General features: G+C 40.2%; 2 protein-coding genes across 4 annotated transcripts in view; one reads left to right on the top strand and one right to left on the bottom strand.

The window, feature by feature from the left end:
• PPHLN1 (periphilin 1) overlaps window positions 1-3,622 on the bottom strand; it is a 230,353-nt gene extending 226,731 nt beyond the window's left edge. The window contains exons 1-2 of the mRNA XM_072798313.1: window positions 3,467-3,622; window positions 2,961-3,087 (exon numbers count right to left, since the gene is read on the bottom strand). Of these exons, the coding sequence (XP_072654414.1) occupies window positions 2,961-3,012 (52 nt within the window). The 5' untranslated portion in view covers window positions 3,013-3,087; window positions 3,467-3,622. The remainder of the gene's footprint in view (window positions 1-2,960; window positions 3,088-3,466) is intronic.
• Window positions 3,623-3,764: 142 nt separating this feature from the next.
• Window positions 3,765-13,162, top strand: part of YAF2 (YY1 associated factor 2) — a 69,984-nt gene continuing 60,586 nt past the window's right edge. The window contains exons 1-2 of one of the 3 annotated variants that reach the window (XM_072798329.1): window positions 3,765-4,033; window positions 4,448-4,573. In XM_072798329.1, coding sequence (XP_072654430.1) covers window positions 4,008-4,033; window positions 4,448-4,573 — 152 coding nt within the window. In that variant the 5' untranslated portion in view covers window positions 3,765-4,007. The remainder of the gene's footprint in view (window positions 4,034-4,447; window positions 4,574-13,162) is intronic. The other 2 variants (XM_072798327.1, XM_072798328.1) reach the window with 2 other exon arrangements.

Raw genomic sequence — 13,162 nt, forward strand, 5'->3', positions numbered from 1 at the left:
ACCAAAAATCAATCTTTTAAAATGTGATTGGTTTTACAATTGCAGTTAATTATTGTTCTCCTTCATTCCAAGTTCCCTCAGGGAAGACTTGTAGCTCATTTTTCCCTCAGTTATACCATCTTCTTCACATTGCAGTTTTACTTCAGGTATTAGCTCCTCTTGCCAAATAACTACATAGAAAAGTTTAACACAGAGCTCTTATTTCTGTGTTTGCCTCCTTGCTAGAAACTCACGGCTAATTGGAAGCTCCTGGGGTCTCTGGGATCCCACCATCAGTCTCTTGATCTAAGAGGCTCTCACTCTCTTCATCCATCTCAAGAGGGTAGATTACTGTTCACCTGTATACAGGATCCCATGCAGTTTCAGTAACTTTCTCCGTCTCTGCCATTTTAGGAAGCATATTAGAATGGAAACAAGTATTATTATATCAATGACCTAGGGATTATTTTAATTTGTATAAGACAAATCATTAGAAAATTTCAAGACTTTATTTTTTTAAAGGTTTTATTTATTTATTCATGAGAGATACACAGAGAGAGAGAGAGAGAGAGGCAGACACAAGCAGAGAGACAAGCAGGCTCCATGCAGGGAGCCTGATGTGGAACTCGATCCCAGGACTCCAGGATCATGCCCTGGGCTAAAGGCAGGCACCAAACCGCTGAGCCACCCAGGGATCCCCAAGACTTTATTCTTAAAACTATTATTAAAGTGCTTGTGTCGTTTTACAAGAGCCCCTAGTGAATTGCATGTCTAAAGTATTGAATTGTTAATGTACTGAAGAGAGACACCTGAACAGGAGTAGCTCCCGTATTATTCTCTCTATGGAAACCTGCTACAGGAAGGTTTTTTTTTTTTTTTTTTTTTTTTTTTTTTTTTTTTTTTTTTTTAAAGATTTTATTTATTTACTCATAGAGACAGAGAGGCAGAGACACAGGCAGAGGGAGAAGCAGGCTCCATGCAGAGAGCCCGACGCGGGACTTGATCCAGGGTTTCCAGGATCACACCCTGGGCTGCAGGCAGCGCTAAACCGCTGAGCTACGGGGGCTGCCCTGAAGGGGTTTTTCTTTTTTTTTTTTTCTTTTTCTTTTTTTCCTGAAGGGGTTTTTCTAAAAGAAGCATCAATAAATGGGAGGCAGCTGGTTTAGTGCAAGGGCATGTACTTTTGTATTCCACAGAAACTGGGTTCCTAGTTCTTCTAAAAGGGTTAGCATACTTTGCAGAATTGTAAAAAGTTCAGTTGGAAGGGATGTTACAAATTTCAGCTTTGATTGACCATCCTCTGCATACAATATGCTCAGGCTGTAAATCCTGTTAGGAAAACCTATCTCATTCAAGAATTGCCACATATTGGGATGCCTGTATGGCTCAGCAGTTGAGCGTCTGCCTTTGGCTCAGGGCGTGGTCCTGGGGACCCAGGATTGAGTCCCACATCCGGCTCCCTGCATAGAGCCTGCTTCTCCCTCTGCCTGTGTCTCTGCCCCTCTCTGTCTATAATGAATAAATAAATAAAATCTTAAATAATTTATTAAAAAAAAGAATTGGGACATAAATGTAAATGAATGTATTCATTCTCAGAATATTTACTGACTACCAACTAGGTGTCAGACTATTCTAGGATTCTAGGGGCTGGACATGCAGTGATGAAGATGAAAAATAAAAGTTAAAATAACAATAAAAATAAAACCAAGCCCTTTCTGATTAAATAATTCAGAAGTGGAGTTTACTTCCCAGTGGTGGAGATTGCATTCTAGTGAAATGGTGACGTGCAGCATGGGACAGTTTTAGCTCTGATTTGGTTTTCTTTAGACTTAAAAATACATTGTTGCCAATGTATAAGTAGACCAGTTCCTGCCAGTCTCCTTGATGATCCATCTAGTTGAGGAATTTTAAAACATCATAATGCCTTACACTTGGAAGGGACTTTAGTTAAGGTAATAGTTTTAATTCCTAAAAAAACTTAAAAAAATAGTTTTAATTCCCTTATATTACAGAAGAGACTTACCTAAGTTTGCTCATTGTATCACTAAGAGATTGAGGACTAGGTCTTAGATCTCCTCTAGCTTACTCTTCTCAATCATATTCCTCATGGTTTCCAATTTGAGGTCAGAGTCTGGATAACTGACACTTTCAAAAAGTACACATGGTGCAGTGAGTTCAGGGACTGCTGTAAACTGGGTTGATTTGGTTAATCAGAAACCATGGTTTGGTAAAAGATAAAGAAGCTATCTGAGCTCTAATCTCGCCCTTTTCATTAAAAAAAACACCTTTTGATCCTTGTCTTTCAAATGAAGGGATAGGCTACCTGATGAGGATATTTGCATAATACTTTGAGTCCTTTTTTTTTTTTTTAATGCATCTGTGTGAAGAGATCTGCAAAGTGCCTGGCATGCAATGCTAAAAAAAAAAAAAAAAAAAAACCTGTCAGCTATTTTATTAATTACACAACCTCGTAATAAATACAGGTAACATTTTGCAGATGAAGAGGTTGAGAATCACAGAAATGAAGCCCAATTTCCAAGGTCCATCAGCGGAGGAACCGGGAAAGTCGGCTGAAAACCCGGGACTCCTGACTTCACTAGTCCCTTTATAGTACATTCAGATTCTTTCAGTTATTAGGGTTACTATTGCACAGAATTCGGACTCGCTGTGAACCGAGAGAGATGGGTAGAGACAGTACAAACGGAGAGAAGAGGGAAATATGCAGAAGGAAGCCACACACCTAGGCGAAGGAAGAGTTTTGGGGACTCAATACAAGAGTTTCATCCGCTGTCTTCGCCAGGAGGCAGCTTTTCTGATGGGGGGGGGGGGGGAGGAGGGAGTCGGATAGGGAGAGGGAAGTAGGGAGAAAGTGGAAATTCTTGAATGCCAGGCTCTGGAGTCTGAGAGCCTTTAGCGAACTGCTAGATCGGATGGTGGCCTAACGTCGTCTGCATTTTATTTTCAATCTGGTTGCAGATTACCTAATAGATTGAGGAAGTAGGGCTGGAGCTTCGCGGGGCCAGGTCGACGCATCCGGTATGTGGAGGCAACGAGGCTCGGGAGAGACGTGTTCCTTTCTCAGTCAGCAGCCTCCAGGGAATATGTAAACTCGTTATTTAAAAAAAAAAAAAAAAAAGAGAGAGGGAGAGAGAAAGAAAAAGGGTTTATGAGTTTTTTTTTTAAAGCCATTGTAAATAGTGGTGGGGGGGGGGGCAAAAGGATGCATTTGGAATTAAAACCAAGGTTAAAGTCCTGCCTTTGTCATCTTCTCATTATATAATAATACGGGGGAGGTCACCTCACCTCTCTCGGGCCTCGGTTTCGTTTCCTCTAATTTAAGGGCGACGATACCTTCTGGGCAGAGATTCGCGTGCAGAGAAATTGGGATCTCAAGTCCCCGCCCTCCCCCCCCTTAAGGCCCGCGCTCGGGCTGGTTCCCGCCTTCCCCCAGGTGAGCCCCCGGGCGGGGCCGGGCGCGCGGCCCTACCTGAGGAGGCGGCCGGGCTGTCCTCCCGAGCGGGGCGGCCGTCGTCCCGCGGGCTGGCGGGGCGGCGGCGGCAGCACAGCAGTAGCAGCAGCGGCGGCGGCTCCACCTCCTCCTCTTCCTCCTCCTCCGGGAGCCGCCGCCAGCTCGGGCCGTGAGGGGTCACGCGGCGGCCCCGGCGGGGAGGCTGCGGCGGCGGCCGCCCCCGCCGACCGGCCGCGGGCGCTGGGCCGCGCTGGCCGCGTTTGAAGTCTCCGGCGCCGCCGCTGATTGGCCGGCGCGGGTCACGTGCGCCCAGGCAGGAGTTTCCCCGACAGCTGGAGGCTGCGTGGGCTCCGGCGGCGGCGGCGGCGGCGGCGGCGGCGGCGGCTCCCGAGCTCGGCGCTGCGGCCTTCCCCGCCCCCTCCTCCCTCCCTCCTCCTCCTCCTCCTCCTCCTCCTCCTCCTCCCCCGCCCGCTTCCGCCCCGGCTTATTATCCTCCTTATTGACAAACAGAGCGGCGGCGGCGGCGGCGGCGAGCTCGGCGTGCGTCGGTAGCCAAGCCATGGGAGACAAGAAGAGCCCCACCAGGTAACGGGGCCCGGGCGGTGCGCAGGCGGCGGGGCCCGAGCGCCGGGCTTCCCCGGCTCGCTCGCCGCCCGGGCTGCGGGGCCACACCGGGGGCGGCGCCGCTGCCGCTGCCGCTGCCGCTGCCGCTGCCGCGTGTGAGGGGCCGGCGCCGGCCGCCCCACAATGGAGCCGCGATGGCGGCGGCCGCGGGTGTCAGAGCGGCGGCGACTGCGGCCGCGCCCTCCCCCTCGCTGGCTTCCCTCGGGCTCGGGGAGGCGCGGGGCGCGGGGGGGCGCGGGGGCCGCGGGGGGCCGCGGGGTCGCGGGCCTGGGGCGGGCGGGGGCGGGGCGGGGCGGGGGCGGCCGCGGGGCGCGAGCGCCGGGCGCGGCCTGCCGGTGACCCCGCGCCGCGTCGTGTCCGGGTTGTGTCCTGCAGGCCGAAGCGGCAGCCGAAGCCGTCCTCGGATGAGGGCTACTGGGACTGTAGCGTCTGCACCTTCCGGAACAGCGCCGAGGCCTTCAAGTGCATGATGTGCGATGTGCGGAAGGGCACCTCCACCCGGTGAGTCGCGGGCCTGCCCGGCGCGCCGTCGCCGCCCCCGCCCCTGCGGAGGCCGCCCCTCCCGTGACACCGCAGCCCCGGCGGGAGCGAGGTGGCGGCCGCGACAGGAACTGGGTCACGTTGATCGCGCCCCGAGCCGCGGTTTGCGGCGAGCGGTAATTGAAGAGGCCGGAACGTTACTTTGCTGCCAAGAGAGAATAAATTATTTAAGGCGAGGCATTAGCTCCTGCGATGTAATTCGTATCGCTGGGTGTGATGCCCCCCCCCCCCCCCGCCGGCCTCCCATTCCGGGTATAATAATGTTGGCTGCATTGTTGTGTTAGTGTGTAGGAATCAAAGAGAGAGAGAGAAAAAAAAAAAAAAACAAATACCATGAAACACTCTGGAGAAAGCAAAAGGTAGAATTTAATTTCGTTCTTCCAAAAAAAAAAAAAAGAAAGAAAAGAAAGAAAAAGTATTTGATTCTAGGAATCAAAGGGGGAAAAAAAAAAAAAACCAACCATGAAACACTCTGGAGAAAGCAAAAGGTAGAATTTAATTTCGTTCTTCAAAAAAAAAAAAAAAAAAAAAGAAAAAGTATTTGATTCTAGGAATCAAAGGGGGAAAAAAAAAAAAACCAACCATGAGACACTCTGGAGAAAGCAAAAGGTAGAATTTAATTTCGTTCTTCCAAAAAAAAGAAAAGAAAGAAAAAGTATTTGATTCTAGGAATCAAAGGGGGAAAAAAAAAAAAAACCAACCATGAGACACTCTGGAGAAAGCAAAAGGTAGAATTTAATTTCGTTCTTCCAAAAGCAAAGAAAGAAAAAGTATTTGATTCTAGAATACACAATAGGTTGAACTTCCTGTATTTTATATATAGATGTCTGGAACGGTTAGATCAACGTTTCGGTTAGTATTTTTAACCTTATTCTCTAAGATTTTATAAATAGTTGGAGGTGAGCCCGGTCACAGGGACACATTTTTTTTGTTTTTTTACTGAAAGTATCTTGAGTATTTTTAGTTTGATGAAATGGCAATCTATTAGGCTATACAAATGAGATGAAATGATCTCTGCCTATTTTCAGTTTTTATTTTATTGTAGGCCTACAGTATAATAGCTCAGTCTTTAAAAAAACAAACCACTTAGTGGATTAAGTGGATAAAGAAAATCATACAGGAAATTCAAAGTCTGACGTTCTTGATCTGCCAACGCTTCGTTACAGAGTTCCTTCCACTTTATAGGAAAGTAGCCTTGGAATTTATTGTAAGCATGGGATTTATAGCTAATATTTAGATATCATGTGCCTTGATATTAAAAAATAGTCTGTTAGAAACTCAAGGGTATAGGTATACTGATGTGATAGACTGTTGCTTTAAAAAAGGCCTATTTGGTATTGACATTAGATTTATATATTCGGTAGAAGTTAGAATCCTAAAAACGAGATAACCAGGTTTTAAAACACCATTTACAACAATTTATGACTTTTTTTTTTAAAGATAGAGGCAGAATGGTTGGAAATAAATTTTAAGATTTGCTTAGTTAGAAGCTAGCTGCATTTCACATACTTGTCTTTTCATGGATCCTAATATGCTTTTTACATATTAAATCTCATTTACATTGGATAAAATATGTAGAGCATTTTTCATGATATCCTTTAAGAAGCAAACTTTAAAATGTCTAAATTCAAGAAATAGAATAGACCATTAAAAAAAAAAAAAAGCACCTATTTGCTAAAGTGAACATGGCAACAATTTTTGGACCCGTGCTTTAAGTATTTTGAAAAGTAGAATATCTTTATTTTTTATATAAGGTTGGATTTGGTTTAGAATATATTTGTATATCTATGTTAGTACGTTGTGCTTCTTAAAACACTCAAGCAATTTTCAGAAAATGTGGTTTTTCCAGGCAGGGACTTTTAAAGTGGAGACAATTATTTTATAATCTTAATCTCTGGTACGATGTTGTTGCTTTTTGTTGTTCCCTCTCTATTTTCTTGTAGCCATTAGAAAAAATACTGAAACTAGAAGAGCCTATATGTTTATTTGCAGGGACAGCAAGGAAGGGGGGAAGCTGTTGTCCTACTCCACAGCCAGTCTTGGGGTTAGAGGAACCCTGAGAAAATAGAGTAGGTGGTGGCAGCTCAGAAGAGAAGAAACAGGCTGAATACCTGGCACCTGGAAGAAGAAGGAATATAGTGCACAGGGGAGTTGGCCCCGGACAGAGAAGTGGGCCTAGTGTAAAAGAGGCTTCAGGCCCATATGGGGGCCCCTGATATTTTTTTACCAGTACATCTGAGCTCTTGTAGATCCAGTTTTTTTAGTGGTGGAAACATTACTTGAGGAGGACTCAGAGAAGCATTGTCATTTGGATTGAAACTGAAGAGGCTCTGGGCAACTCACCAGAAGTCTAAGGGACACTCTGTTCCTAAAAGTAAGTGTTCTACACTACGACCCTCTCAGCTTCTTCCTTCCTCTCTCTGAATTGTCTCTTCTCTTTTGATTTTGGCCCTAAGTTAAACCTCAGAGCTCTAATTTCTGTGTTATCTGTTTTTTGTTTTTTTTTTTTTTTTTTTTTTTTTTTTCCTGCCACTGTTTCTGAAATTCAGAGTGGAATCCATGTTTGGATAGAATAACGGAACAGGGCATTGTTAAGAGGGCAGATACTGACTGTACCACAAAATGTTTCCCTCTCTGGTAATGTTAGAAAAACAGGATTAAAGGACGCTAGTGAGAAGCAAAAGTTTCAGGAGCTGGAAGAAATAATTCTGTACAACTGACACGTTAATTAGCAGTTAGGGTAATTTCATGGGTAAGGTTGGTAATTATCAAAGCAGGGACTCCCTGGATGGTGGCAGAGCAGAAGATGCAGTTTGCTAATGACTCGTTTGTGTGACTGACCTACGGGACTTGAATTGGGTGGGTCAGAATGACCTTTGAACTGATTCTGTCTGGAAGTTGCCCAATGTGAGGCCAAGTCTAAGCCATCCCAGACATTCGAAAAGTCTTTTCCTTTTTAAACCTCCAGAGAAGATGGAGCCCATGGTCTCCTCCCAAAGTCTTTACTGACATCCCACTTTAAGGAATATCGAGTTCAAATCCTTTATATTTCAACAGAAGGCCATTTTCTTTGGCTGTATTCTTGGTAGGTCACGTTTTTCTGCAGAATGACTATATGCAATGAAATGAGGTCATATTCATAATGGTATTTTAAAATGAAACGTGATTTGAGGTAGCTTGAGTTCCTAAATTGATCACTTATATTCTTTACATTTATGCCAGTTCTATGATTGAATTTCAGTTTTGTGCTTGCTGGCCTTAATTAGTTTAAATTTGATTAATCTCTTTTTTTAATCCAGAATCTAAATAACTAGATAGTTCAAGTACTTGAAGTTTTCTACATTGTGCTCTTGTGAGAGAATCAATGATAAAAGTCATACTGACAGGAAACATTTAAAAAAGAAAAAGCTATGGTGATAAATTAATATCAAAGGTACTATATACAGTCTTCTTGGTCTTTATATCTCAAGTTTTTATAAGGCAGTAAGTGTCTCAACTACGAGACACTTAGGAACTAGGAAATAAAGAACCATTCTGAATCATCTGAGAAAATTTAGTATAGTGTGTATAAGAGTAGCACAGTCAGTGTATGATGATTGAGTTAAAGTGGTTATTGCCAATTCTTCAAAGTAGGAATAGAAGTTACTGCTTGGCTCAGATGGCACATATTTAAAAATGAGCATGATGAAGCTCTCTGTTTTGATTTTGAAATGTGATCCAAATGAGAACATATGAAACACTGAGTCTGTAGTGGCCTTTCAGATGTAAAGTATAACAGGTAATGTTGTATTTTCTCAGGATAAGTTGTAATAGTTCCCTTGGGTTTATTTGAGATGTTGTTCTAGAGAACAGTGAAATAGATTTCATAAAGTACGAGTTGTACTAGTTGTCCGGAGACCTGTGTTCTTACCCATTTCAACTATTGCAATGTTAATGGTGTTTACTGAACATCTTATTTTATGCAAGAGCTGAGCTAGATATTGGACATAAAATGGCAAGCAAATAGATGTTTCTTTGTTTCTTTTGTAAGATTTTATGATTTTGTTGTCAAATCAGAAACACTTGGAATTGTATCAAATTCTGTACATGAAGTATTAGTAAATTATGTGTACTCAAAGAGATGGAAATTTTCTCATTTAAAACAAGTAGTGTTTATAACAACAGTAATGTGGTCAGGATCTGACTGTTCATAAAAAAGATAAATTATTTCAGCTTTTATAAAATGGAAGTAGATTAAGATTTACATTTTGAAGAACTTTTCTTTAAAAAATCCCAATTTTCTGATAAAAATCTTTTCAGTAGCATTGTTATATTTGTTTTCCATCTTCTGACTTGAGGTTTGTCATAGATTCTCCTACTCTTGGTGTAGGAATGGGAGAAAAAAATTATTGACCATCTAAGTCAGTTGTTTTTCAGAAAGCAGAGATCTCCAGTCTCCCCTTACCTGTCTATGAGAAGCCTTTCCAGCTACCACATAGTTGTTGTCATTCAGAGACTCCTTATTCTAGGAGGTTGATTGGTTCGTTTTCCTCTTGGTATCTTGAGTTAGAGTAGTCACAGGGGTTCATTGTTTACAGAGAAATTCCTCAAGAGATTAGTGGTTGGATTAGTGGTTTTCAAAGTGTGATCTGAGGAACCCTGGGGGGTGGCTGAGACCCTTTTAGGGAGTCTGTAAGGTCTAAAATATTTTCATAATCATATTAAGACGTTATTTGCCCTTTCTGCTGTGTTGACACTTGCAGTGGTGGTGTAAAGGCAAGGATGGGTAAAACTGCTGGCCGCTTAGTATGAACCAAAGCAGTGGCACCAAATTGCTATCTATATTCATCATAATCTTCACTACTATGTTTGTGAAGTTTAAGTGATGCCAGTTTCACTTAAGGATGTATTCCCTTGATGAAGCAGTAAAAGTTACTAATTTTAGGGAGTCTCGTGTATTTTTTAATACTGTCTGATGAACTGGGAAGTACAAGTAAAGCACTTCTGCTGCATACCAGAATACAGTGGTTGATTCAAGGGAAAGCGTTTGTGTAGTTGTTTGAGTTGCAAGCAGAACTAGCTACTTTTTTTCATAGAACATCATTTTTACTTGAAAGAATGTCTGGCAAAGTATGGCTATTCAGACTTGGATATGTAACATATTTTTTCGAAAATGAACACAGTGAGTCCGTCACTTCAAGGAAAAAACAATTGATAGTAATTATTGCCAGTGATAAAAATTGAGCTTTCAAGTGAAAACTAGAATTTTTGAAAACATGTAACCACTATAGTTCCCAGTACCTGAAAGATGAAATCAGGTGGTGTATCAGTGAACATAATTTCTGGTATTTTATCTGAAATTTGTTTACATTTGGAAGATCTGCATAACTTAGTGAACCAGTATTTTCTAATAAACAATGTTTGGTGTTACAAAACCATGCATAGATAATCCTTTTAAAGTACAAAATAAACCAATGGATTTTAAGGTACTACTATGAAAATTTTGTTTATGTGGTTTCAGATTTCACATTTCAACTAACCTTTGAGAAATAACTACTTGTGTGTTTTTATCAAAGAAAAATATCCATAATTATCCGAAAAGGCTATTAAAATACTCCTCCCTTTTCAACTACATATTTGTGGGAGTCCAGATTTTCTTCATATTCTTGAACTGAACCAGCATATTGCAACAAATTGAATGCAGAAGTTGATATGACATCCATATGTCTTCTGTTAAGCCAGATATTAGAGGTTTTCAAAAATATGTAAGTGCTACTCTTGACACGAAATTACTTTTGTTTTGGAAAATACAGGGTTTTTTAAAATAAAAATATCATATTAAAATGTGACTTATTTTTTAATGAATTAATGTATATTTAAATTTTAACTTTTTATTTCTGATATAGTAATTTATTTCTTGCTAGATAAGATATACATAAACAAAAACTCTTTTAACTTTGAGCATGTACAGAGAGCCTGAGACCAAAAAGTTATGAACTGCTGGTGTAGGGTTTTACTAGCTTGGGTTTCTACATCCAACAGATTTACTTCAGGAGGCATTCTTTTCCTTTCATTTATCCTTTGTTGAGTAAGATCTCCCTGATAACCTAGTGACCTACTTGTTAAACTCAGTGGCCTAATCTCAGTCTTGTTTCCCTGTCACCTCCATAGTATTTGATGTTGGTAGCCTTTTTTTAAAAATTGAAATTCTCCCCTTTTGATGTCTTTAACATGATTTGTTTCTAGTTTTTCTTGTACATCTCTGAAATCAATTTCTGCATACGGTATCCTGGCTTCTCTATATACTTCACTTTGTATGTGGCACAAACTTTCTGGAATCCAAGCCAGAAACTATCATTGTCTTAACTTTGATTTCTAACTCATCATCATTCCTCATGTCCTGTCTTTAGATTGTCTCTCACATCTGTCCTTTTTTTCCAATTTATGTTGCTGTAGTTTAGAAGCCCATGTCATTTCTTTCATGAATTACGACAAATTGGCCTCTTCACAATGCTATTTGCATTATCTTCAGTATGTTTTTTGAAACTGTGTGATTTTGTCCTTTTATTTAAAAGAGAGAGAGAGAGAGAGATCGCCAGTGATTAAAGATCTCTTTATTGAAAAAGGTTAATAAACTCCTGAATGTGATATTCATTCTCCGAACTGCCTTGCTAGCCTCGTTTCCTGCTGCATATTCCAACTCATCTAATGTTGCATCAGCACTCAAGTATTTTCATTAGATGGCCCTTCTTAAATCCTTCTGGGATTATAACCTCCTCACCTCACCTATTTTATTGATTCAATCTATGTAAATGTATATGTAATTATTCCTAGAGAACCACCATGTTGTGGTAATATTGTCTGGATGTTTAATCTCCAGAAGTTAGTAAAATACTTGGAACATTATAGTCATTTAAACTTTTTCAGCTAACATTCCTTTAAATTTTACTATTGCTGTTTGACACCTAGTATTGCTTTTCCAATACCTTTTTAAAGAAGCTTAATTATTTAAGCAACCTCTGCACCCAACATGGGGCTCAAACTCATGAACCCAAGATCAAGAGTCACATGCTCCTTGAACTGAGCCAGGCAGTCACCACCCAATAACTTTTAAGACTGTGAAAATGTTATGTTACCAGACTTCTTTGTCAATAATGTGTAGGTATATATTTTAGAATTACTTTTTAAAAATTTTTCACAATTTTGTTTTGTATTTTGATGCTGCCGTTTTATTTAAACCAAGTGTTTACAGTTAGACTAGTAACTAAGATGAGTGACCCTGATTCTTCCGTTCTTTATCTTTAAACATGGAAATAGCATTTTTATAACACAATAATGTTTTAACACAATATGTGATTATTTTGAAGATTGAGATGTAAACATAAAGAACTCAGTGCCATCTCTTAAATGTATTTTTTCTATTACTATGTTCTTGTCAAATACTTAAACATGTATGTATACAAGTAAATACAATTTGCCTCTCAATTTTGAAACATTTTTAGCTTTATCATTTTTAATCTAACATACAGCAGCAATATATTAGTTTTATATTTTAAGGATAGTATTGTGCATTTTTATGGTATAACTTTAGAAAGTTGTTATGTTTATTATCTCACAACCACTTATGTAGGTCTTGTTAATTCAGATTATTGAAATTTGCATAGTATAGCTAAAATGAAAAGTATTTCTTTGAACGAAACTACTGAAGTCGTCAGAGTACAGCATATTATGAAATATATTTTATTTCAACTGAATTGTGAGTTCTCCTTTGAGTGATTTTTAAAGTTATATAGTTGACATTGAGGGCCTATTAAAAACTAGAATATACTAAACATAGATTTGTTGTATTTGAGATTGTTTGATTGAAAAATAGTTTAGAATTCAGATTTTTGCACTTGTTTGAATTTGTTGCATTTAAAGTTAATGGAACTAATTTTTACCTTATGATTGAGATAATCTTTTACATATGAACTTGTTACTTTTAAAGATAAACCAATTATATAAATTAGCAGACACCTGTCCAACTATAGAGATTAGACATACATTAAAGAAATAATGGATTTTCCCTCATCTTGTGCATCATTATCTCCAGTTGTCCAGAGTCAGACTAACAGGATGAGTTGATATTTTTCTACAATTCTGTTATCATTTTGCCTACATAGTTAACTGCTTATTCTTTAAAACCGAGTTCACGTATCTATTCTCCTTGACCCATCTGAAATGCCTTCCTTTCTGTGTCTTTTGTGCATACCTCTGATTGTGATCTTCATTAAGCTTCAGCATTTCCTCATAAATTGAGGCTTAATTTGTACCTTTCTCATGAAGAGGACAAATTATCCAGAAAGAGGAGGGTTGGTTAAAGTTGTGAGAGTAGTTATATTCTTGTTTTAGAATCTGAATAGTCACTTAGTTTGTGATGCTTATTTTCATTATATCATTTAATGTACTATAGTTGCGCTCCATGTATGCATTTGCTCTTTTGTTATGCTATGAGTGTAAGGGAAATGTGAGCTTGTCATTACTTTTTTCAAAGATGCTTGACAGAGTGCCTGAGAAATAATAGGTATTCAG

Source organism: Canis lupus, chromosome 25 (assembly GCF_048164855.1).
Source record: "Canis lupus baileyi chromosome 25, mCanLup2.hap1, whole genome shotgun sequence".
In the NCBI taxonomy this organism is placed as follows: Eukaryota; Metazoa; Chordata; class Mammalia; order Carnivora; family Canidae; genus Canis; species Canis lupus.